The sequence below is a fragment of the Phyllobates terribilis genome, unplaced genomic scaffold (assembly GCF_046119375.1).
Source record: "Phyllobates terribilis strain yellow unplaced genomic scaffold, ASM4611937v1 Scaffold_3__8_contigs__length_932513732, whole genome shotgun sequence".
Classification (NCBI taxonomy): domain Eukaryota; kingdom Metazoa; phylum Chordata; class Amphibia; order Anura; family Dendrobatidae; genus Phyllobates; species Phyllobates terribilis.
Genome location: NW_027362763.1, coordinates 330,989,253 through 331,016,710, shown reverse-complemented (window position 1 = coordinate 331,016,710; position 27,458 = coordinate 330,989,253). Strand labels below are relative to the sequence as shown.

At 39.8% G+C, this 27,458-nt stretch overlaps 1 protein-coding gene across 2 annotated transcripts in view; it reads left to right on the top strand.

Annotated features, from left to right (window-relative positions):
* Positions 1-27,458, top strand: part of CCDC50 (coiled-coil domain containing 50) — a 68,494-nt gene that overhangs the window by 27,990 nt on the left and 13,046 nt on the right. Inside the window, exons 2-8 of one of the 2 annotated variants that reach the window (XM_073675157.1) lie at positions 4,107-4,169; positions 6,661-6,790; positions 9,213-9,303; positions 12,831-12,927; positions 20,775-21,275; positions 22,563-22,678; positions 24,391-24,435. In XM_073675157.1, coding sequence (XP_073531258.1) covers positions 4,107-4,169; positions 6,661-6,790; positions 9,213-9,303; positions 12,831-12,927; positions 20,775-21,275; positions 22,563-22,678; positions 24,391-24,435 — 1,043 coding nt within the window. The remainder of the gene's footprint in view (positions 1-4,106; positions 4,170-6,660; positions 6,791-9,212; positions 9,304-12,830; positions 12,928-20,774; positions 21,276-22,562; positions 22,679-24,390; positions 24,436-27,458) is intronic. The other variant, XM_073675158.1, reaches the window with a different exon arrangement.

Genomic DNA, 27,458 nt, shown 5'->3' with positions numbered 1-27,458 from the left:
GGCCAAACAAAGTACATTGTAGGGTAAAGTTCAATCTCTTTCCCATGTGCAAATGGATATTCCATCAATGAGAACAAACTGAATCTTTATACAAATGCAATGCACTCGGTGTACACAGAACAGGCAGGTTCCCAGCTAGTGCATCCATTTCCCCACAATATTCCCTGTTTAGCGCCACACCTAGGGCTTGATTCTGTACTGCATATTAACCCTTTAGTGATCGGCTTTTTTTTTTTTCTTCAATACTTGCAAAAGCCATAACTTTTGACTTCTTTTTTTTTTGCACGAAATTTCAAGAAAATGTGCAATTCCATAATTTTTGTTTTGTGGGTTTAGTTTTACAGTGTTCATTATACTGCAATAATCACCTACAATTATGGTGATTCCGAAGATGCATAGTGTGTGTGTGGGGTGTTTTTTTTTCTGCTTTAAGTTGTCACCATTTTCTAAGACCAGAAATGTTTCTTAATTTTCGGTCTATGGAGCTGTGTGGATACCAGTGGAGATGTCCCCTTCCTAATATAGAGCTTTTTTTATAGACAGGCGGTGCTGGTTGGGGAAAAAAGTATGCAAATTGGCTCTCCTCTAGAAGAAGCAAGCTGTCTGTAATGCTTCTGATTACTTTACTTTAATAATTTGTTTCCCTGGAAACCCCATTTTAAAGCACTGTGAAGCTTATGAGAATTGAAGAAACTTGATGATTTAATTGCTGTTAAAATTCTGCTGTGTTCCTGAGCTGCCACATCTGGTTCCTTGACCTCCTGCTCCATACTTCCTGCTACTGTCCCACCTAAGTGCAGAGATTTCCTGTGTGTGCTTTGATAAGAACTTGGTGTGTCAGTCAAGCACAGCCCCCCATGCTCAGCCGGAAGTTCTCAGAGAAGTGTAATCTGGACGATGATGATGATGGGTGGAGTGTCAGCGATCCTGGCCTTTCAGTGTCTAGGATGTGTAAAGAGGGGGAGAGCAGAACCTGCAGAGGCAGTGCAGACTCTACAGACAACCAGTAGTCTTATCAACTAGTGACCTGAGGAGATGGTGCTGGGAATTCAAGAGTGCTAGATTACAAAATAATAAATTATTCCATTAGATGACTCATTGCTCCCCAAAAGTCTATAGAGTCTTTGTGGTACCAGCACCTGTAGCATTGGCTGCAGCAGAGTGTCAGGAAAGGACATACTAGGAGTTTTAGTAGAATCTGTGTGATGAGTGATATATCCATCTTGAGACTGTATTTGAGTCTCAGGAAGGTGCTTTGTAGGTGTAGTGGGTGGGCACTGAGGGTGGGAGTGTGTTGGCTGTGGGATGGACACAACCTTAGAGAAATGTTGTTAAGAGGCACAGGGAAACGTCAGCATGTTCGGGATGTAAAAAATAGCAGATGACTGAAAAGGGGTAGAAGGTGAACTGAAAAAAGGAAAATGAAGGGAATGGTGATTTTTAGGGACCCCTAAAAAGGGAATTTTTTTATTTCCACAGAACCCCCCCCCCCTTGATATGCCTTGCAGCATGACTAAGGCTATAAGCCAAACTAAAGTCTCCTAAAAAGGATGAGCAAGAAACTCTTCTGTAGACGGAAAGTTTGACGTCCCCCTGTTTTTGTCTTCTAGTTTTTCTGGAAGTCTCTGGGTTCAGTCGTGCTTGTAAACTTATGCAACTGAATGGGTCAGCACAGAGGAGCATCATTAATCCTGATAGTAGTTAGTAGTTTTTATGCTTTGCAAGCAGTTGTTGGATTGTTCTAATTGCAGTTGATGCATTTACGAGTTTATGGCATCTTTCAGGCAACACATTTCTGTGGACATATCTTGCCTTGACTTCATTTTCTCTTCAATTTTGCTTCCATCACTGTCAGCTTGTATAATTGCTAATCATTTAGTGTGAGTGCTGTCATAGATCTTACTAACCACAAATGTCAAGAAAGAGGATATAGGGCTTAGCTGCAGTATATAAGATGATGTACAGGTGCATCTCACTAAATTAGAATATCATCAAAAAGTTAAATTTATTTTAGTTCTTCAATATAAAAAGTGTAACTGATATTATATAGAGTCATTACAGAGTGATCTATTGCAAGTGTTTATTTCTGTTAATGTTGATGATTATGGCTTACAGCCAATGAAAACACAAGTCATTTTATCAGTAAATTAAAATAATTAACAAAATACACCTGGAACCTTGTGGAGTGTGTCAATGACTGCCTTCTGGACATCTGTCAAGTCAGCAGTCTTCCTCATGATTGTAGAGCCTACTGAAACAGGCTAAGGGACTTTTTTAAATGCTTAGGAAACCTTTGCAGGTGTATTTTGTTAATTATTTTAATTTACTGAGAAAATGACTTTTGTGTTTTCATTAGCTGTAAGCCATAATCATCAACATTAACAGAAATAAACACTTGCAATAGATCACTCTGTAATGACTCTATATAATATCAGTTACACTTTTTATATTGAAGAACTAAAATAAATTTAACTTTTTGATGATCTTCTAATTTATTGAGATGCACCTGTATATAGCGCCCACTTAATACACTTTAGACTGTATAGATATTTCTATAAATGGAATCTTTTTCCTCGTCATTAGGCTGGTTCCTTTCAGCAAAAGCATCTTGAGCCAAAATGGAACTAGCTAAATCATTTCCCAGGTTGAAAGCTAATCATTTTTCGCAGTAATATCATCTGATATTGGTGGTGCACAGTATGATCGATTGTTTGGTTAGCGCCTCCTAGCTATGTATTACTCTATCACACCTGAGATTGGCACCAATAAAGCTCATATAGTGTATCTAAAACTTGTACATGTCATGAGTCTTTCTAAATCTTCCTTGACAAATTCTGGAGAACACTATAGCTCTTGTCCCTCTATGGCACTGGCTACAGTGGTAACGTGTTGGAAACTGTTGCAGCGCTCAGATGCTTATCCCCAAAGGCTGATATTGGGATTCAGTTGGGGTGTGTGTGTGTTGCCTAGAGTTCCTTAAAGGGAATCTGTCAGTAGGATCAACCCTTCAAAGCCATCTATATAGGCATGCAGGTCAGAGGAAGCTGAATAAATTGATATTTTTTTATATCTGTCATCTGATGCCTTATTCCAGAGTAATCCACATCTTTCTTTAATATGTAAATGAGCTGCTAAAGATTTATGAGCAGAACACTGATCTCCCCAAGAATCAGCCCCCAGAGCTTATTGTAAAAGATGGGCGATGTTACCAGTGTGAGAGTTGATCTGGAGAGCAGACTGTCAGTCATTACATGTCTCACACTGGTAATGCTCCCTTTCAATTACAATAAACTCTGGGGGCAGATTCTCAGGGAGATCTATGTCCGGCCCACAGATCTTAACAGCTCATTTATATATAAGAAAAATGTGGATTTCTCTGCAGATATCAATTGATTCAACTTTCTATGATCTGCGCGCCCATATAGACTGCTTAGGAGGGTTGATCCTACTGACAGATTTCCTGTAATCTCTTTGCTCACAGGTTTATTTACTCATTGTTAATCTGGCATGACAAAGCATTAACGCATAATGACCCTTGGCTTAGAAAGTTGTTCTTCCTTTTTTTTTTTTCTTTTTTTTTTTTTTTTGTTACTTACACTTTTTTGGGACTAGTCATAGATTTAAGTATGTATGCAGTTGTGTGGTTTCCTCCTTATCTGGACATCTGTGATGGTTCTACATCCGACTCTAGCAACAAATTCCTCGCCCTCAGATGATATCAGAAGATGTACGGTATAATATAGATCTTTTGACTTTTCTGGGCGGCATGGTGGCTCAGTGGTTAGCAGTGCAGCCTTGCAGCGCTGGGGTCCTGGATTCAAATCCCACCAAGGACAACATCTGCAAGGAGTTTGTATGTTCTCTCCTTGTTTGCGTGGGTTTCCTCCAGGTTCTCCGGTTTCCTCCCACACTCCAAAAGACACACTGATAGGGAATCTAGATTGTAAGCCCCGATGGGGACAGCGACGATAATGTATGTAAAGCGCTGCGGAATATGTTAGCGCTATATAAAAGTAAAGATTATTATTTATTATTATTCTGGGTTATTCTCTTTTTAAAATGTTCTCAACCCGTTTTGTGTGTTTTTTTTTTGTCTGTTTTCACAGTATGTAGAGATTTTGCCGTGCTAGAAGATCATAGTCTTGCACACTCCCTACAAGAACAGGAAAGTAAGTGATTTTCAATAACTATATTATTGGTTGCATCCTATTTCTAAGCATACCTGTGATTATTTCTAGAATTAAAGGGGCTGTTCACTAATTTTTTTTAAAATGCTGTAATATGAGACAAAAACAAACCCCTATACTCTCCTCCTGCATCAGCGCCGCTCAATCAGCATTGGCGCCGAGTCTCTCAGCACACGCGTGACATTATGCCACTGATGGGTTGCTTTGCTAAAGCTTGCCTTGAACGTCCAAGATACGTCGAAAGGAAGTGTGAGAACTGCAGTTCATTGGCAGCCACTGATGGGTTGCAGCACTCGCATGGCATAACAATGTCATGTGAGCATTGGGAGGTGCGGTGCCAATGAAGAGGGGAGTATAAGGGGTGTGTGTGGGGTTTTGTTTTTATTTTACATGGGGCACTACAGCATTTAAGGGGGGTTTGTCTAGGTCACCCACCTCTTAAAACGCATGGGATTTCTAGATGTTCTAATGTGGTTGTATTTATTAACAGTATATTTTTATAACAGATGTTTAAGATGATATGCAATGCTGGTGTGATTTGGTAGTACATTTTATTTTTACTTTTTTTTTTTAAAATATATTTTCTATGTATTAATCTTTAATTTGTTTTTACTCTAGCTTTATAGAACCAATTTATGATAGAACCGTTACGATATTGTGTTTTTTTTTGTTGTTTTTTTTTTTTTTTTAGAACATTTTTAAGTGACTCCTGTCAGAGCTTATTGACTTTAATGTTGTCCATCAAGGTTACGGTAATGTTTTTGGAAAGGATAATGCAGCAGGTTTCATTATTCGTAATAATGTAAAATCCAACAGAAGGTATGACCTGACCAACTCCTAATGTGGGCAGCACTTTAAAGGGGTATTCCCATCTCTAAGATACTACCCCAATATGCAGTATGTGTAATAATATCAGCAAGTGCCTACAATTAGTGAATCAGAAGAACTATACTAAAATTTCTGTCATTTACCCCATGTGCAGCGCATTGCAGTATCTGAGGTATCCATGGTTACAACCACTAACAGCTAACGAACTGTCGCTATAGAAGTGGTCGTAACCATGGATACCTAAGCTACTGTAATGCCCTGCACATGGGATAAATGACCGTGAATCAGAAGAACTATGCTACATTTCTAATTGTAGGTATTTGCGGATTTTATTACACCTACTGCATATTGGGATAGGATGATGGGAATGCCCCTTTAAGTGCTGCCCACATTAGGAGTTAGTCAGGTCCAACACGCCTTATGTTGGATTTTATGTTGTGAATAATGAAACCTGCTGGGCTAGTATTTCCAAAAAAATTATCGTAACCTTGACTGATCGCATTAAAGTCAAAAAGCTCTTTACCCCTTTAAGTCAAAGGCAAATCTTTTTATCTAGTTTCATTCGTATTCCTCCCGCGCTTACTTTGTCCCCAGGATTGTTGTGCCTCAGTAGCAGAGCAATAGGAAGAAGTAAGTACATACTTAAGGGGTGTAACGTCAGGAGATTTGACCTAATTATAGCATAGTATTCATTGTAGTATCAAGTTTGACAGTCGGTATGCTATTTATCATGCATAAGATTAGAAACCGGTTACATGAGGAAAATAAATGCAATATTATCAATGCATGAGGTAAAGGGAATCGGTCACCAGGTTTTGCCACTTATTCTTAGAACATATAAGGGCAGAGACCCTGTTTCCTGCAATGTGTCACTTACTAGTCTACTTGCTGTAGTTTTGATAAAACAGCAGGAGATTATCACAAGAGGACTAGTTAACCTGCTGCCATGTAGTCTTCCGGACTCGGGGAGCTTTATATAACCCTGCTCCCACTACCGATTGACAGCTTTCTGCCTATTCACAGTGTACACAGAAAGCTGTCGATCAGTAGTTTGGGCAGGGTTAGCATTGAGAGAACTGGTAGGTCAGTGGCAGATAAAACAGGGATTTTTATCTAAACTGCAGCAAGCAGCCCAGTAATTGACTCATCTCTGGAATCAGGGTCTCTGCCCTACATCATGCTGTTCTCAGAATACATAGAAATAGCGTGGTGACAGATTCTCTTTTAAGTGGGTTGCCCTCTTTCAGAAAATCTTAGTCTCCAGCTACATTTTGTTTATACAAAAATACTCATTTTTCACCATTCCTGGGTCCACCGTTTATCCTCTGAAGCTACTTCATGTGTCCGGTAACTGCTGCAGTGCTGATGTCACATTAACAGCGCTGCAGCCAATCGGTGAGCTCAGCGGCTCTGAAGTGGGTGTTTTATCTACAGCCACTGAACTCACTAATTGGCTGTTGATGGGATGTCAACTCCGCAGCCAATATCAAACACCGGGAGCGGCACCAGAGACTCGGTGATGGGCCCAAGGATGGTGAATAAAGTACGGTTTCTTATTTTAGAACAAACTGCATCCAGAGACACAGGTTTTATAAAAAAATAAAATAAAAAAAAAATTTAAAATTTAAATGTTAATTGTTTCCAGTTGAACATCATCTTGCCACAAACGTACAGAGGAACCGCTTGGTGAAACATGACCTACAAGTGGCCAAACAGCTTCAGGAAGAAGAGGACATCAGAGCACAAGTGAAGACTAAACACCGTCACGATGAACTGTGCGTAAACCATAGCTGGATCTGCTACTAGATTCAATTTCTGACATTTTTTTTGTATCCACAGAATATGACAAACTGACACCCGTCTAAAAAATGGGCTTAATCTGGATTAGATAGGTGGGCACACATGTGGCTCTCGACAGTCGCTTCTATGGGAGTTCCTGATATGGCAGAGCTGGCACGATCAGCAATTTTCAGAACTGCAATAGAAGTGAATAAAGTTTCCAGTTTTTTTTTTTTTTTTTCTCCATTTTTAGCAGCATACCATAACCATGTTTTGCGATAGCTGCAGGTCCCGAGAGTACAACCTACAACTACTAGACATTTATGGACTTTATCAAGGATTTGCTACTTTTTGCGTCCTGTGTTTTCTGAAACTGAAGTAACTTTTTTGTACTATTTGTTCTTATGGTAGTATAAGAAATCTAACAGTTTCAGGATAAATGTCCTTATAAATACTGATGCAAATCGAATCACACGACCCCATCCGTCAGCCACGACTGTAATCTCTGGCAGCTGGATGGGAGAGAAGAGAACTGCCTTTTATTTCCTGATGGATCCGCAGCTCTTCTTTTTTGATCTTCTGGCCTGGTGCCACATCCTCGTTGTCGCATGGCTAATATGTGACGTTGTGCCAGGTCCGCTAATCAAAAGAACAGCTGCAGATTTCATTAGCTAAGACATGGCATCCCAGCACCCATCCACCCATCACTATTGTGGCCGATGGTTTGGGTTGTGCAAATCTATTAACCACTCTTACTTGTACTATATCTTTAATCAGATTTCCAAATCACATGTTGGCCCAAAGAAGGCTGGGGAAACATTTGGAATTAATTTATGTTCAGCTTTCTTGGCATATTCTCCAAAGTCTGAACAGCCGAAAGTATAACGGTTTATTAGAACGTGTTTTTTTTTTTTTTTTTGTCTTGGGCTATGTTCACATGTAGTGTTTTTGCAGCGTTTTTTTTCTGCGGTAAAACCTGCTCTCTTGCCATTTAAACAAGCAACCTCAAAAAAGCAGGTTTTGCTGCGTTTTTCTCAGGTTATATTTGTCTCTTGTGCATGCTGATAAAGTTTTAGTGCATAAAAAAAACAACTTAATTCAACGTCCTCAGGTTTTGGCACTAAAAACGCAGCAAAACCTGATACCTGCGTTTTTTGCTGCGTTTTTGCACTACCAAAGCAATGGGTGAAAAATGCTGAAAGAAGTGACGTGGGGCATTTTTCAAAAACGCAGGTATTTGACAAATCAGTCAGGAAAAACCCCAAGGTGTATACATGAGATTTCTGAAATCTGCGACTTTGCTGGTACTATGCAGCTGAAAATTTGCATGTTAATGTCACTGAAAAGGGTTGAAATTATATAGACTCAACAGGGTGGAGAAAGTCGGGGACCACGATCTATTTGCTTTCCCTCCTTTTCTTCCCTAGTAGACATCCCGGCCTTGTCGCGGAGGTTGACACCCTAGAGGCACTTCAAGTTTATGGCGCCCCTGCTCACCGTCGTCTTGCCTTAATTTATCCCTAGTGACCCTAGATGGTAGACACCCCTCATAAGAAGAAATACTCCAGCGAGCACCAGACAGTAATCCCTATGTAGGATAATAAAGCCATTATATCAGCTCAAAGGGTAAATCACAATCAGAATGCCACATATATGCTCAGGACAAATTAGGGCAAGACAACGGGTGACGTAACTATGCTCTTCAACTGCTGCTATATAGCTGCCTCTACCATTGAGGACTGCTGATCGGTGGGGGTGCCATGTGTCAGACCCCCAGTGATCTGATAGGCGCCTATACGAAGGATAAGTCCTCAATAGAAAAGTAGTGGACCAGCTCTCCTATCATTTTAACATTCAACATTGACACCTGCCATCAAAATAGGTAAAAACAGAAGTGCTATTGTTGAGTTGATTTAACTCGGATTCATTAATTTTGTTATCTAATTTCTTTATAAAAAAATATAAATCTCTACTCTCCTCTTGAATCTCGCCAGTCCTGCAATGAGGCTCCGACAGGTCTGCTATCCCCCTTCTTTGGCAGCAGTGGTCTTTGGCGGCACTTGGCATCCCTTAGATGCAAAAAAGACAGCCGAAGCATCACATTTGGATTGAAGAAGCAATTAAGAGGGGAATAATGTTTTTATTATCAAAAACTAGAGTAAACCCCCATAAGCCCCCCGAAAACGTTTATTATAGAAGTCCTTGCATACATACACCTATAGGTTTCCATCTTGGCTGGCTGATATGGCCTAATATGAAGGTAACAATGGTCGAGTCTCATGAGTTCTGTTACTAGTCCATATAATAGTATAGGACAGCATGGTCGCCAGTAGTAATCTCCATCTTCAACCACGTTTTGTGTATTTACTGGATTAATGCCTTTAAAACTTTGACATTTAATATTTTTTGGTGTCTCAGTGAACTTCTAGATGGTGAAATTGCTCAGGAAATTCAAGAAAAGCTGGTGATTGAAGCAGAACGCAAGCGTCTTCAGGAGGAGAAGGATGAGGTAAGTGCGCTCCAAATTCTTAGACTGCTAAAGAACAGAAAGGAAGTTTGCTTCATTGTCCAATCGGATGTTATTGGGAAATTCCAAGAAAGAAGGAAACTAATTTACAAGGAATGATGAGGTGGTTGTGGGACACCAGGCGCCTCTGCCAATCAGCAGTTCCTGGTGGCGGCCATTAGAGATCAATTGCTGAGCTGCACAGCTCTGTCAACTGGAATTCATTCAAATAGGGTCAGATGTGCAATACCCAGCCGCGGCCACTATACAGTTGATGGAGCTGTGCTGCTCAGCAACTGATTACAACTGGCCAAGGCCAGCACTGGGAGCCGCTGTGACATGCATTTATTGCAATCAATACTGTAGGTCGTTAGTTCTGTTTGCATGTGAACGAAACCAATGGATCACAACAACCATTAACATCTTTTTTCCATAGAGTGGTTACAATGAGCCTAATGGTATAGGTGGAGTGCCCCAGGGATCTCTATGGTGACCATTACTGGGTAACCTTTTTTATAAAAGAGGCAGGGGCATTTCTCTTTATCCCCAAAGGACACAAAGCTCAGTGGTGTATAGATGTGGAAAGCACCTAACGAATGTTTGGATCGCGACTCCACTATTTTCATAGCTTGGATACCCATCAATGTTTACATTAAAATGTATTTTAGTGGACAATTTAAACACCCCCAAGACGTACGATTAAGTCATGCAGCATGTCAGGCTCTTTGGAATTGGAGCAGGCTCAGGAACTGAGCCTGCTCCACACAAGTTAAGGCAGATGCCAGCTAACAGCATAGATCAGCACTGAAATGCAGCCGTCAATCACTGACAGCAGCATTTAAGCCCCATGATGCAGCCTGGGTGTTCGACCGAACCACTATCCCCAACCTCCTCCCTCACATGATGCAGAGAGCTGAACGCTTGCTTTGACAGTTGGGGACTTTGTTTTTCCCTCAAAAAAAACAAAAACAAACATGCTCTGCAGGAAGAGAGGAGTAAACAGATTTTTATATAGTTTTCTTAGATAATTCAGTATAACCTGGGTTTTATATAAACCCCTTATCATTCTGGGATTTTTGGTCCAGTGGGCGGTCTTATCAGTGACTGACAGCAATCTGTATGCATATTTATATAAAGAAAGCTGTCAGTCACTGATGAGACAGCCCACTGGACCAGAGATCCCAGAAAGAGCAGAGGATTAAATGATTGACACGGGTTGTACTGAATCTCTTCTCACAAAACTACATATCAATCTACTCTGCTTCCCCTTCTGTAACATGATGCTGCAGATTGAACGGCATTTTCCTGGTGACTGAATCTTAAGTTAAAAAATTAAATAAATTAAAATTGTCCACATAATGACATCAGCCACAGGTTTGGCCTCATGGGAGACATTGATTTTTACTGTATACAACAATACTATAATATTGCTTTATAGGGTACAATCGATTGCAGGTTGAAGTCCCCTAAGGGGAATAAAAAAATACATTTGAAAAAATGTTTGGAAAATTAAAAAAAAACCAAAACACAAATTTGAACACCCCCTTTTTTCCCAGTTAAACATAAGGAAATGTAAGAAATACGGTACATATTTAGTATCTGTCTGTGGTGGTCCAATCTATTAAAAAAAAAAAAAAAGTAGAATTAACCTGATCAAAAAAACTAAATTCTGGTGCTTTGAATTTTATCCCACTTTACTGGTCAAAGCAAAACCATGCAGTCAGAATCAGTTTTTTTTTTCTCCCGCGCTCCTCCACCCCCCCACCCCAAAAAAAAGGAAAAAATTAAAGGGAAAGTTTTGTGTCCTTAAGTGACTCTCCATTTTTCTGATGGCTCGATAAGAAGAGAGCTCCTAGTAACCAACCTGAGAATCCTTTTGTCTGAAATAAATCTTTGACCAAGGCATGTGTGCTTGGTATCTTGCCATGTATTTGTACCTGGGCAGTGTGCCATGTATCTATTACTTTGTTAGGTTGCTGCCCTGCCATTAGAAAATGACTTCATGACCTTCTCCAAAAGCACCTGGTATTTCTCTTTTTGAATTAATTATTCTCCACTATTAATGGCTTCTGAATGCAGAAGCACAGAGGCCTATGTGTCAGCTAGTGATCGGCTGTCATCAGTATAACACAACTGATTGGCAGTGATCAATGGACCATCCCGTGTATGGAAGTTTCATTCGTTAGATTGATTTATAAATGTAGAGGAGAAGTTATGCATTTATGATATAAACGTGTTCTAGGACGACATACTGTATTACATTATATTATATACTTTCTTTAGGCAGCCATATTGGAGATGCATCCTTCCTGTACTATCCGTAGTCATAAAACAGGAGGGTGTGGTTTTCTTTATGGCAGCTGCAAAGAATTAACATTATGGCAAAAGAAATGTCAGGAGACTGTCACTAGTGATGTTATGATGTTTTGCCATTGCTAAAATTTGTACATTGATTGGTGTTTCACACACGCATAGGAAAACTAAGGTTATATTCACATTGCGTTTTTGTTGCTTTTTTTTTTTTTTAATGCAAATTGACAACTGCTTTTGACAGTACCAGCAAAAGTTCTACGATTTTTAGAAATCTCATGCATACATACGCTTGTTTTTTTGTTTTTTTTTCATGATTGAATTGGCAAACTACTACTTTTTTTTAAATCTGCAGCATATCCGTTCTTTCAGCGTTTTTTCTCCCATGGAAACCAATGAGTAAGTGCAAAAAAGCAGCAAAAACGTTGCCATCAGCTTTTGCAGCATTTTTATTGACAAAAAGCATGTACAGCACTATGTGAAACTCATTTATTTTTGTGATATATATATATATATATATATATATATATATATATATATATATATATATATATATATATATATATATATATATATATATATATATATATATATATATATATATATATATATATATATATATATATATATTTTACAAGTTTAAACCAAAATATCTTTGTCTCCTGACCCGAGAATGGCAGTTAGGATTAGTACAGTTTAATTAAATTAGTGATATGAGTCAAAGTAAACAAAGTCTGACTATTTCAATGTGTGAAAATAAACCATGCCTGACCAACTCTATGCACTGCCAATGTCTTGGGTAAACTATACCAAACCAATTGAACTCCCCCCTCCACTGTTTTTACATTTGCAATTGAGTATTTTTTTCATTAACTTTTTTGTTGAGTATAGTCACGAATTATTTTTTTTTTCAGGCATAAAAATCTTTTTCCACTAAATTTGATCACACTGAATTGCCCTTTTGTCCAAAATGTTTTTGTGGTTTCATATACATCTTTCATTGGTTGCCTAACACCTTGTATGGTGGAAGCAAGATAAACTTGGAGATCCTGAAAAATGTAGCAAAAATACATAGCAAGAAAAGCAGCAAAAAAGCCAGCAAAACCTGATTTTTGTAGCTTTTATTTTTTTTTTACTGCCAATGGATCATGTTTTGGCTGCAGCAAAAAAAGCAACATTTGAACATAGCCTAAGCTAACCTGAAAGGTTTTGATTTCCAGGATATTGCTCGAATATTGCAGGAAAGAGAAGAAAAAAGGAGAAAGAAACATTATCCGCCGCGGAGCCCAGAAGACCCTTCTTATCTAGACCATGAAGGTACAATGCTCTATATTCATAACAGTATTAAAAGGGCTAACAAACAAATGTCCATTTCAAGCAACATACCAAAAGAATATATAACCAATCTAGTGGAGGCATATCACCAGAAAACACAGACCAGCGGGGACCAGTAAGTACTGGAACAGGAGCTGCAGGAGGTTGCTGAGGCTAAGTTTTGTTATCCGGTCTGAGTTGAACCCTTGATCAGCTAGAATTCCCCTTTAAGCTGTACATGCATTATTAGCCGCACTTTAGATGGTGGCTGCACTGCTAAGATCCAGCTTAAAGTTGAATTTTCAACCTTTTAAATATAATTCTAGCCACACAATCAGTACAGATGCAGGTCTAATGCAGCTTCTCTACCACGCCACACTATATGATGTGTACATTGCAGGCGGAAGGAGAGGAGCATTTATATACATAAATAAATACTCCTGTACTATCTAATTAGTTGGCACCAGCAGCTTGTTAGGATTCCACATAACCTTAGGAGATGGATTCGTAACAGCTTGAAGTTATAGGAAGCTGTAATAGAACCATCCTGTGCCTCTTAGGTTTAGGCTGGAGTCCCACTAGCGTATAACATCTGATGCTATCTGCTAATGACACTCGGCTCCTGCTCTGCTGCAAGCTGGAGCCGAGTGTCAGTGCTCCGATCTTCTCGCCTGAGAGGATCACAGCACAGCTGCAGAGGGGACGGAGAAATTAATTTCTCCATCTCCTATATAAAATAAATGAATAAATCTCCTATGTTGCCAGCGTCAGCGGGAATCCCACTGCACTCAGGTGATATGTGAGTGCAGTGCGATGTTTCACATGCACTTTTGGCTCATATGGGTGTGTGCGATCCGATTTACACTGACCCATAGGTTAACATTGCGGCGAGAACAATCTGATTTTTTTTTTATCATATTGCACTCGTCCGTTTGCATCGCAAGTGGAAGCGAGCCCCACAGTCACCACCAGATAATGTCTTACAAAGGTATGGAGATACCATCTGATATGGTGGTATGTAGTAGATGGTTATGGGAACTTTGTGCTGACGTTCAGGCTCGGTCATGTGCCGAATGCCTAATTTTGACCTTTTACAAATGTAATAAAGGTAAATTAAAAGACACTAAATTTTTCATTTGACTAGAAGTGTGAATTCAGTGTAAACTCCAAACCTCTGAAAGGGTAAGCAATTCAAACTGCATGCATTAATAGATTTGTTAGAACTGATGAGGCTGGTGAGCTTACTTCAAAGATTCATATGGCTGCATAATCCTGTCTGAAAGTTTTCCCACTTGATGCACATCTTCATATGGACCCTGGACTCCTAAAGTGGGCATTTTAAAATCTTTCTGAGCGGATTATACAGCCATTCTGACTTTTAATTATGTCTGCAGTTTGTATTGTGAAATCTGGTGACAGATTCCTTTTGAAAACACCTGGAAGCCAAGCATTTTGTGTATAATAAAATCAATTTTGCAGAAGTTTAATTGTGAAGTTGTATCAATGAGGGAGATGATGAAATCTTTTCTCTTAAATACCAGTCTCTTCTTCTGCTCACATACACCATGCTGTAGTAAGAATGGCCTCGGTCCTTACCCAGCCCTGACTGCCCTAGATGTATGTTAGTTGTAGAGCTGTGTGTTATTTCCTGTTCAGATCTGCTGTGGTTTTTCTAGTAAGCTATGGCCGGTACTTCGCTTTGGTTATTTTTTTTTTTTAATAAGCTGGTGTAGACATGCCCTAACCGCTGCACATGATGTGGAGGTCCCCTCGCAGGTGTTAACCGGTTAAAAGCGGCACATGAAGGGTGGCGCGTTTTTCTACATGCCATTTGATGTCCCTGATACAATCATGGGGCACCAATAGGTTGTCATGACGGCCAGTGGACTACTGAAGACCCATGTGACTGTAGTGCTGGTACTCCTGTGAATTCCAGATTCTGGCGGCTGTTCATAGGAGACTGATTTTTACTACAGTTGTGCTCAAAAGTTTACATACCCCGGCAGAATTTTTCCTTTCTTGGCCTCGTTTCAGAAAATATGAATGATAGCAAAAACCTTTTTCTTCACTCATAGTTATTGGTTGGGTGAAGCCATTTATTGTCAAACTACTGTGTTTTCTCTTTTTAAATCTTAATGACAACCAAAAACATCCAAATGACCCTGATCAAAAGTTCACATACCCTGGTGATTTTGGCCTGATAACATGCACAGAATTTGACTCAAATGGGTTTGAATGGCTACTAAAGGTAACCTCCTCACCTGTGACCTGTTTGCTTGTAATCATTGTGTGTGCATAAAAGCTGAGTGAGTTTCTGGGATCCAGACAGACTTTCATCTTTCATCCAGCCACTGACGTTTCTGGATTGTGAGTCATGGGGAAAGCAAAAGAATTGTCGATGGATCTACAGGAAAAGGTAGTTGAACTGTATAACACAGGAAAGGGATACAAAAAAAACTGTGAATAACAAATGGAAAATCAGGGGCTCTGTGAAAACCAAACCTTGGTCAGGTAGACCAACAAAAATTTCGGCCACAACTGCCAGAAAAATTGTTCTGGATGCAAAGAAAAATCCACAAGTAACATCAGCTGAAATTCAGGACTCTCTGAAAACTAGCCGTGTGACTGTTTCAAGATGCACAATAAGGAGGCACTTGAAGAAAAATGGACTACATGGTCCAGTCGCCAGAAGAAAACCATTACTGCACAAATGCCACAAAGTATCTCGCCTACATTACTCCAAACAGCACAGAGACAAGCCTCAAAACTTCTGGGACAAGGTAATTTGGAGTGATGAGACCAAAATGTAACTATTTGGCTACAACCATAAACGTTTCATTTGGCGATAGGTCAACAAGGCCCATGATGAAAGGAACACCATTCCTACAGTAAAGCACGGAGGTGGATCGCTGGTATTTTGGGATGTGTGAGCTACAAAGGAACAGGAAACTTGGTAAAAGTTGAAGGAAAGATGAATGCAGCACGTTATCGGCAATTACTCGAGGTAAATTTGCACTCATCAGCCCGGAAGCTGCGCATGGGACGTACTTGGATGTTCCAACATGACAACAATCCAAAACACAAAGCCAAGTCGACCTGTCATTGTGCTGCTGTAGCCAAAGTGAAGGTTCTGGAGTGGCCATCTCAGTCTCCTGACCTCAATATCACTGAGCCATTCTGGGGAGATCTCAAGCGCGCAGTTCATGCTAGACAGCCCAGGAATTTACAGGAACTGGAGGCTTTTTGCCAAGAAGAATGGGCAGCTTTACCATTTGAGAATTTAAAGAACCTCCTCCACAACTACCACAAAAGACTTCAAGCAGTCATTGATGTTAGAGGGGGCAATGCACAGTATTAAGAACTGGGGTATGTGACCTTTTGATCAGGGTCATTTGGATGTTTTTGGTTGTCATTAAAATTTAAAAAGAGAAAACACAGTAGTTTGACAATAAATGGCTTCACCCAACCAATAACCATGAGTGGAGAAAAAGTTTTGTTAGCATTCATTCTCTGAAACAAGGCCAAGAAAGGAAAAATTCTGCCGGAGTATGTAAACTTTTGAGCACAACTGTATATACAGCAATACTGTGGTATTGCTGTATATTGTACAAGTGATTGCAAGGTCAAGTTACCTAAGGGGACAAATACAGTGAGAAGTATATTTGAAAATAAGTAAAAAAAAAAAATTACCTCCCCCATTTAAAAATGAAAACTATACACACGTGATATCGCTACATTCGTAAAAGTCCAATCAAAATATGAAATTAATTAACGCAATGGGTAAACTGTGAAATCAGAAAATGATCTAAACTCCGGTATTACAATTTTTTAGCAGCAACAACACTGCAAAAATATCCAGTAAGAGGTTATCAAAACCATTGTATTTACCCAGGGGTGGGCATTTAGTTTTCCCAAGGGACCACATGAGACCATGACTGTTCTGAAGGGCTGAACCAATAGGCTGAAATTAATTCTGCTCAATATTAATATTAACATATTACAATTAATATAAGATAATTATATCACTTAATATTGAGGAGAATTAAGTATGCTAAGCCCCCCACCTCTATATACCGTATGGGCCTACACACAGCCCCCTATATACAGTGTGGGCCTCCACACAGCCCCTCGTATACAGTATGAGCCCCCGCATAGCTTTATATACAGTATGAGTGCCATACATACATAAATGCATGCATACAAACGTATGTGTGAGCACCCACATAGCATTCTATATACAGCATGAACCCCCTAAATACAGTATCAGACCCAACATAGCCGCTATATACAGGAAAACCTCCCATACACATGTTAAAAAATACATACACACAATTACACTGCTGGTCTCCTTTGCAGTCTCGATGGACATCATTGTCACACGCTGATTGATAGGAAGAGCCGCCAGTTCTGTCCTCCACCAATGTATTCACCGCTGTCTGTATCCTGAGGATGCGGATAGTGCGGACGGTGGGCAAAGGCATGGTGCGGCTCGTGGGCCTCTGGTTCAGCCCTTCTGCTGTCTCCATCCGAGGGCTGGATGTGGCCCGTGGGTAGCAGCTTATCCAGTTCTGTATTTAGCCCAATATGGTATCAATGAAAATGTCTGCTCAGGGTGAAAAAAAACAAGCTCTCGTACAGCTCCATCAATCAAAAAATGAAACCGTTACTGGTCTTGGAATATGGTGACACAAGCGAATATAATTTTACAAAATTTTGTTTACCATTTGCATAAAAAAACTATGCATGTTTTGATATCTACGTGATCATCCTAACCTTTAGAATCATATTGCCAGGTAATTTTTACCATATAGTGAACACTAAATAAAAAAAAAAAAATTGTGGAATTGTGCTTTTTTTTTTTTTTTTTTTTTTTTTTTTTTTTCCCCAATTTTCGCTTGCACTTGGATTTTTTCCCCTGTGTTCCAGTACGTCACATGATGAATTGAATGGCGTCATTAAAAAGTACAACTTGTCCCACAAAAAATGGCAATAGAAAAATAAAAGTTATGGCTCTTGGAAGAAGGAGAGGGGAAAAAGGGCAATTATTTATCGGGAAGGGGTTAAAAATAATTTGACCCATCCAGTTTTCAGTAGTATTCCACTTTTACCTGTTTGTTTATGCTCACACTGTCTTTATCCAGCATCTTTGAGAGTCTCCACTCGGGGGTGGGGGGGAACCCCAAAAACCTCAAGCCAAGAAAATGTTGTGAAAACATCACTTAGTTGACAGGTCTCTCCAATAATTAGAATAGAGAGCACGCCTGTGCTAAATAGTATAAAATCCCACCAGCACACAGTCCTCTGGAAGAAGACTAAAAAAAATATAGTAGAAAGTTTCCAGTTCACAAAGTGTTGCAAGAATATATATTTAAAGGTGTTATCCTATTATTTTTATAAAAATTAATAGGCAGGTGGTTGTTAACTACCTGTCATTTCTATGCAGCTCGGAACGGTCACGGACCACTCCTGCTGGAGCTGCAGCTGCTCCTTGTCAACAGAGCTGCTCTTCCTCTTCCGGGCTGCTCTTCCGACGGGGTGTGACTGCCAGCGTCTTGCAGTTAAACAGCGGGGAGCTGGCTGTCAATCAGCGCCGACGGTCGGACACCATCAACAGAGCAGAGCGGAATAGAATCTGCTGCGGTGTTGACGTGACCTCAGCGAAAGCAGCTTAACCGCTGGCAGGAGTGGTCCGTGACCGCCCTTTGCTGGCAGAGGTTGGTGCCGGGTGCAACAAGCAAGTACTTAGCGACCATCTGCCTGTTAGTCTTTAAGCCAAAGTAAAAAAAAATGAAATAGTTCTGGATAACTTTTAATGTACCACCAAATACGATAAAATAACTCTTAAGGAGGCTATTGTGAAGAATAGTACACTATGAAAATGTACAAAATGAGATCTAACCTGAATCTGGTCCAAGAAAAAAAAAATATGGATGTATTAAAAAAAATCGTGGGGCACTTGCAAAAATACATTAATATTCCAGCCAACTAGGCACAATAAGGAATATTGTTGATGGACATTGATGTTGTTAACAATCCTATATGGCAAGGATGTAATTTGATGATGGATTCATATAGAAGGTATATTGATCTACTATTTCATAAACTGTGAGCCACACTGTTGTTTTGATGTGATGTACTCACATGAGAGAATCTCCCGGAGTAGCCGGTTGAGGACCGTGATGGACATCTCTCCCCATAAGCCGGGCAGGGGTGACAACAGACTAACCACATCTCTTCCTATCATCACAGCAGGCTTTTAAAATGGTTTTCTGTGAAATTAGAGTTTCAGATTAATCTATATCTGACTGTAGTCATGCAGCTAGGCTCCAAATCACGTTGCCTGTGGCTTGGGCAGCACAAATCTAGTAACCTGTTCCATTTAAGCTCAAAATGGTGATTATTTTTAATACAGAATAAAAGTAAAAAGTCCTGAAATAAACTCCTATTATTGGTTTCTTATTTATTTATTTTACTCCCTTATATAGCGCCATTAATTCCGCAGCGCTTTACAGACATTATCATCACTGTCCCCATTGGGGCTCACAATCTACATTCCTATCAGTGTGTCTTTGGAGTGTGGGAGGAAACCGGAGGAAACCCACGCAAACATGGGGAGAACATACAAACTCCTTGCAGATGTTGTCCTTGGTGGGATTAGAACCCAGGACCCAGCGCTGCAAGACTACAGTGCTAACCACTGAGCCACCATGCCCATATTAAGGGAACAAGGCTTTTTTCCCCTAAAGGCAAATCTTGGTAGTTAAATCTGTCATAACTTTTTTTTTTTTTTTTTTTTTCAGAAAACCCTCATTTTTAAAGTCATCAAACACAACGTTAAAAAACATTTGCTAATGTATTTAAAAGCAAAAAACACTATCCCAACTCCTCCCCCACACCCACCCGTAGATCCGTCACTGATGCTCCTGGTCTTTGTTTACATGATCCTTGCCTCGAATCTGGCTGCTGAGGTCAAGGTCACATGCGGTAGTGCCCGCATCCCCTCTCGGCATTGGCTGTCATGATGCACATAGTACAGCATATGACCGCTGCATGGCAGGGGGGTGAGCACTGGGAGGGTTGCAGGAACAGTCCCACCACCCATAAGCAGACCCTTATAAGGCTGTGTGCCCACGTAGCATTTTTCAAGCGTATATGCTGCGGAATTTCCGCAGCGTAAACGCTTGAAAAACGCATGTATATCCGCACCCCATGGTCCCCAATGGGATTCCGCAAGTTCTATGCACATGCTGCGGATTTTTCCGCAGCGTTTATGCCGCGTTCAAAAATCCGCAGCATGTCACTTAATTTTGTGTTTCCGCAAGCGGAATTGCCCTAGTCCAATCCATAAAAAACGCAAGGCAATTCCGCATGTGGAAAACGCGTGATAAACGCGTGCGGAATTCCGCATGCGTTTTTCCGGGAGAGGACTTGCATTTATGCAGCAGAAATTTTCTGCTGCATAAATGCAACGTGGGCACATAGCCTTACAGCTGTTAGTTTACAGTGTTTAAAGATGACAATTGCCACTAGACTGTAGTTGACCTCTTCTCTGGATATCCGGTTGTCCGCCCCGTATGTCAGCTCCTGCTCATTTGCATGTACATTTAGGTACTTGTCAAAGGATTCAATGACAAAATAATGCGAATTTCCTTTTGTTCAGACATCCAAACCCTATAAGCACCTTAAGAAAATCAGTGGGGAATTTATTTAGACCATCCCTGCATGCTATCTAGATTCCTTGTTTTAGTGAATAGTTATTGAATTCACACTAAATCTACACTTTAATTACAGTAACGTGCGAAGATGAATTTTACCTAATTGTTTCTTTGTGCCATTCCTCCATTACTCAGGCCATCATAGAGGTAGGCGTAAAGAATATATTTCTGAATATGATAGTCCTCAAAGGCATGAAAGGTCTAAGCGAAATCGGAAAGAAAGGGGTGCACCTAAATCTGAGCGGTCTTCATACTATGATGATGATAGAAAACGAGGACGATCAGCTGAACCAAGGTCAATTCCCAGAGATAACTCTGACTTACAAAGGCATGAAAATCATATCAGTAAGACACCTGCCAAAAAGGACATACCTGAGAGGCCACCACCTCCCAGAACAAGTAAACATAAGGATTTTGAATACGAAAATGCAAAGGAAATTGATTCTTTTGAAAACTTGCCACGAAGGGTGAGATCTCAGAGTCATGACCTGAGCACAAAACATTCGGGTATTAGAGAACATGAGGACAGTTTGTATTCAAAAGCTCCAAAAAGAGGTACTGGGGGTGACCACGAGTATGAAAGGCGCAGGCAGAGAACCCCCTCTCCACAAGATGAAAGGCATTACAGAGAATCAGGTATTCGTAAACTGGTGGTGGTGGTGGTGATTTCCAGTAGTGACGTAATTAATTTTTCCCAATCAATGTCGTGTGTGTTTTTTTTTTTTTTTTTATTCAGAGTGTGTGTGTGTGTATATAATCATAAGCTCACATTTGATCTCGTTCAGGTCTGTATTTATCAGTTTTTCTCATCATGGCCTTTCTATCTTTTAATATTTGATAGTTAGTATCAGCTCATCTTGACTTGCATGTGTGTTTTTTAATCTTTCTGGTTTTACATTCTACAGAATAACAATTGCTTTGCCCCCTCCCCCCATGATATTCTGTAACACATTCAAATGATTAAAGGCATTGTCAAGGTTTAGAAAAAAAGTCAACAGTTAGTCTGTGATTGTAGACTGTCGAATCGTGACAGCATGCGTTGCGCACACTGTCACGATTCCCTAGTATTCCCATAGCGGGTAGTCGCATGTATGTGATATATGTTAATTTTTCTTTTTTTCATTTTGCGTACTTGTGGACACATGTTGACTAGACTCCTCTGACATCTCTAAAATCACTTATTGAGAAAAGCCAAACTTGTCTAGTCGGCATGTGACCGAGAGTATGCAAATTACATAGATGATGTCTTGTGACCTCCCGCTTGCATCTGAAATACAGGGGAATCATGACAACATGCGCCCCACACTTTGCAGCCACTCAGAATACAGACTTCCCAAGGCTGGACAACCCCTTAATCTATTTCAAGAGTAGGAACTGGTTTACCATACTAGAACCACTCTCGGAATAAGGCCTCATTCAGACTTCCGATTTCTCACATATGAGAAAAACTGACCGATAATTTTGGTCAGAGTTTGGTCCGAGTGTCACCAGTTTTTTTTTTTTTTTAGTACGTGGAGGAAAAAAAAATTCTCAAGCTTCTCCTTTGCGACAGTCCGTAAAAAGCAGATCACACTCGGATCTCATCTCGATTTTGTTTCATGGACTTGCATTGCCGATTTCCATCCAGCCCTTGGATCAAAATTGGACATGTCTCCATGACTTTCCATTCACTGCTCGGTCTGCGAAAAATCATGGACATGTGAATAACTTTCTAGACTGACAGGTATGAGTGCTATCCATCCGTGAAACCAGAGATAGCAGTCATACGCGAAAATTGGATGTCCGAATAAAGCCTAACTGTTCCGTCTTATTGCCTCTGTTACATAGTGTCCATGCTGTTAAATTGGGCAAAGCATTTGTTATATGTAATTTTATATTCATGTCGCAGTTTTTGTATTGTAATCCATTGACTGTGGCGCACAGGTCATCGCTCAAAAGGACACAGAGAGAGCCCTCCAACTAAACCTGGATCAGGTGTTAAAAATCGAGATGTTCGGGACGCTCAGATTGCTAGGAGACTTCAGGAAGAAGAAATAAGGGTAAGGTGAATTACTTCAATGTGGTTGTTTTTTTTTTTTTTTTATAATTTTTCCATTTTTAAAATCTACATTTTTTTTTTTTTTGACATTTTTATTTTTTTTATTTTTATCTTTCCATAATCTAATGTTATATATAATTAGAAGATATAAAATACAATACAATTATCTATAATACTGCCATTATACCTGTTGCTGGTACAGTGCCTGAAAAAATAACTTTTTTAATTTGTGTGCAAATGACGGGGCTTCGGTGCACCATTGGCGTGGCCAAGAGTTCTGTGCATGGTTGGGGCTTTTCCCGATTCTTGTCGACAGCGTTTGCTTCCCATAGCACGCGATGCCTTAAGTACGCTAACGTGTGTACGGGTGCATTGGCCAGTCGTGTACACCTGGAAGCGTTAGTGAATGACGTCTGCAGAAAAAAATTATGAAAAATAATTGTTTTGTTTTATTTTTTTGCCTTTTCTTGTCCAGTATGAGTTTGATAAAAGTGGTTGTTCTTGTTCATAAAATGAAAAAAAAAAAAAAAAATTATATATATATATATATATATATATATATATATATATATATATATATATATATATATATATATATATATATATATATATATATATATATATATATATATATATATATATATATATATATATATATATATATATATATATATATAAATATAATTTTTTTTTTTTTTTACTCTCCCTTGCTCCAGCTCTTGGTCAATGCTCTGGTTTCTGTTTGGCTGCAGCACTGTTTATATGATGGCAGCGCTGAAGCCAATCTGTGAACTAGGTGTCTCTGACTTTGTAGATGGTATGAGCCACTGAACTCACTGACTATGCTATTGACGTGAAGTCAGTGCTGCTGACAATCTGTGACCAGGGCCGTGGCGGGGCCTCAGCGATGGGCTCGAAGAGCTCTAAAAAACAAAACTAATGTAAGAAGATTTAGTAGTAACAAATAATACATAATCCTAAACAACGACTAGAAGTTACCAAATATTTTCCTATATTTTGTATAGAATTTAAAGCTACATATAAACTTTCCTTTCGCCCACATTCCCTCAATTATTCTGATACATTCAGGCATGAACATTTTGTCTAGTAAATGCAGTCAGAACAACGATTGTTAGTGTCATATATTAGTGTATTTTGCTACATCCATAGGCACTTTGAGATGGGATGATGGAAACTTGGCGTCCATCTAACTTTTCATTATTCTAGATTACATGCTTGTTGACGTCTGATTCAGTGAAGAGAATCTGTGTTTTCTGTGCCTTTTTAAAGGGAATCTGTCAGCAGGTTTTTGCTATCTCACCTGGGAGCAGCATGGTGTAGGCAAAGAGAAACTGAATCCAACGATGTATCCCTTATATTACAGGGTGCGGCTGTTCTCACACAATCAGAGCTTTTAGATTTCAAATGAAGCAGAGCTGAGAAAGCTAACCCCGCCCCCACCAGGCTCTCAATGTACAATGTCTTTAGACAGTGAGGTGCTTATCACAGGAGGGGCGTTGTCGTGTTACTCTCTTAGTAGTAATAAATCCTTCACAGTTAATAAAGAACAGCACGCAGTTTGACAAGTGACACATCTCTGGATTCTGTGTTTCAGCCTCTATCTCCGGCTGTCCTCAGTTACATAGCAGAATCCTGCTGACAGATTCCCTTTTATTAAAATGTAACTCTTTTGATTTATAATTTTTGTACTAGGTGAACACTGAGGATTTTAAAGCGGCACAATTGGCACAAGATGAGGTGGGGACTGTTTTATAATTTTCAGTTAACTTTAATGTTTGCTGTTTTTAAGAGAACCGCTTTTAATAGAATTTAAAAAAAAAATACTTGATACCTTCCATAGTGGACAATCCCTTTTTTTTTTTAGTGCTGAAGACAAAGGCTATTAAGAAGGGTTTGTCCAGTAATGGACACCCCTGTAACGCAAACCTATCTGAGAACAAACTTTGAAGGAATATATGCTGAGCTGCATGATTAAATGCATGTATTCGATTTGGAGCAGGATTTCAGAATGAAACATAAAGTAAATCATGGCAGGACTCCATTGGGAGGCCATGAAAGTCTTACATACCCTGCCCCCACACACAGCGATTGACAACCTTTCCTATACACACGGATACTGGCAGTGATCAGTCAGTCTGTGGGGGCAGGGTAAGTCTGGAGTAGGAGCTGTATCATTGTTTGTTCTGTTTCTTACACAGAAATCCTGTGTAATATGACTAGTGTTTGACACTTCTATTGTTCTTGGTACATTTAATGATACATTTTCATTTTTTTTTTTAACCTTTTATATTGACAGTGCCAGTGTATTTGCATAATTTTGGTCCTGTTTTTTAGTAAAACAAATGAATATAAAAGTGACATTAAAAAAGCGAAACATTGTTGGTTTATATTCGAATAATACTTAATCCCAGGTATATTGTGCACTGAAATGGTTAGGCATTTTAGAGAACATTTACTTTACAGATCTGGTAGGGGACCATAGCCCTTGATCAGCCAGGTTCTGGGCCACCCGTGGCCGGCTCTTCTTGGCGCCGCTCAAGGTGCTGGGGAAAGATCTGTCAATCACCTGCAGAGACTCTGGTAACAGATGAGTGTCGGCACCAGCCATGGTCCCTGACCAGATCCTCTAAAGTATTTTTTTTTTTCTCCCTGCGTTTCAGAGAATAATATAGTTGACTGCAACTCTGGCTACCCGTAGATTGGGTGTTTATGAATCACCTGACAGGTTTCCTTTAATGGTATAGACTAGAACAAGCAGCCGTGCAGCCCAAAGTTTCCACGGCATATGTGCCCCAAATCATGGTAAATCTACTTGTAAAATTTATGTGGATTGCAGTGTGTGACATTTTGTGGTAAAAATTCAAAGCATAAATTGATATTCAGGCTTAAAGGGGTTTTCCTACGAACAAGGTTATTATTCAAAAGATAATATAGATTTACAATTAAGTTCCAGAATTGGATGTGTTTAAAAAAAAAAAAAAAAAAATATGTTCCTGTGCTGAGATAATCTTATAAATGTGCCCCTGCTGTGTACTGTGTAATGGCTGTGTCTGACCGGGCAGGAACATGGTCTGATCATACCACAGCTCCTGGATAAGGAGGGAAGCAAAAGAGTATACAGACAGAACAGCAGGGGATCACAGCTGATTCTTTCTTTGAGGTAAAACATTGTTTAAAAACAGACAGTGAAATGTTTTACCTCACAGAAAGAATCAGCTGTGATCCCCTGCTGTAATGTCTGTATACTCTTTTGCTTCCTCCCCTGCCCAGGAGCTGTGGTATGATCAGACAGTGTTCCTGCACAGTCGGCCATTACACAGTATACAGCAGGGGCGCATTTATAAGATTATCTCAGCACAGGAACATTTTATTTAAACACATCCAATTGTAGAATTTATTATTATTCCAAGGTCTGTTGATTAACCCCTTTAGAGCCCATGCCGTATTAGTACGCACATTTGCGTACCGCCGGTTCAGTGAGGGCTGCTGCGCTGAGCCCTCACTGAACCGAGCACATGTCAGCTGATTCTTACAGCTGACATGTGCCCGCAACAGCCGCGGGTGGAATCGCGATCCACCCGCGGCTGTTAACATGTTAAATGCCGCTGTCAATCTCCGACAGCGACATTTAACTCGCGCTTCCGGGTTGCGCGTCATAAGCCCCGGCGACCCCGTCACGTGATCGCGGGTCACCGATGGGCGTGCATGACAACCCAGGGTCTGCAGCAGACGCCTGTGGTTGTCATGATCTCGTCGCTATGAGCGCCACCTAGTGGTCGGCGCTCATAGCACAGGACCATTTCTGCTATATGCAGGGGATCTGCTGATCCCCTGTATGTAGCAGAGACGATCAGACAACTGCTGCTTCTAGTCTCCTATGGAGACTATTGAAGCTTGCAGTAAGTGAAAAAAAAAAACTTTTTTTTTTTTTTTTTAATATTTTTAAAAACTTAAGTCACCCCCCTTTTGCCCCATTCAAAATAAAATATAAAAAAAAAAAAACCCACATACACATTTGGTATCGCCGCGTTCAGAATCGCCCCATCTATCAATATAAAAAAAGAATTAATCCGATCGGTAAACGGTGTAACGAGAAAAAAATTCTAAACGCCAGAATTACGTTTTTTGGTCGCCGCAAAATTGCAATAAAATGCAATAACGGGCGATCAAAACATTGGATCTACCCCAAAAAATATGCCCTCACCCAGCCCCAGATCCCGAAAAATGGAGACGCTACAGGTCTCGGAAAATGGCGCTATTTTTTTTTCGTTTTTTTTTTTTACCAAATTTTGGAATTTTTTTTCACCACTTAAATATAAAATAACCTATACATGTTTGGTGTCTACGAACTCGTAATGACCTGGAGAATAAGAATGGCAAGTTAGTTTTAGCATTCAGTGAACGTGGTAAAAAAATAAATAAACTGTGGTATTGCACTTTTTTTGCAATTTTACCGCACTTGGAATTTTTGTCCCGTTTTCCCGTACACGATATGGTAAAACTAGTAATGGCGTTGAAAAGTACTACTTGTCCCGCTAAAAATAAGCCCTCACACGGCCATATTGTCCAAAAAATAAAGACGCTATGGCTCTGGGAACAAGGGGAGTAAAAAACGAAAAAGCAAAAACGACAAAACCCAAGGTTGCGAAGGGGTTAAAATATACTTTTGTTTGTGGGAAAACCTTTTTAATATCCACATCACAGGTTAATTTACACTGCAGATTCTTTTCATAGCGCGTGGTAAAAAGCTTTTGTAAAAC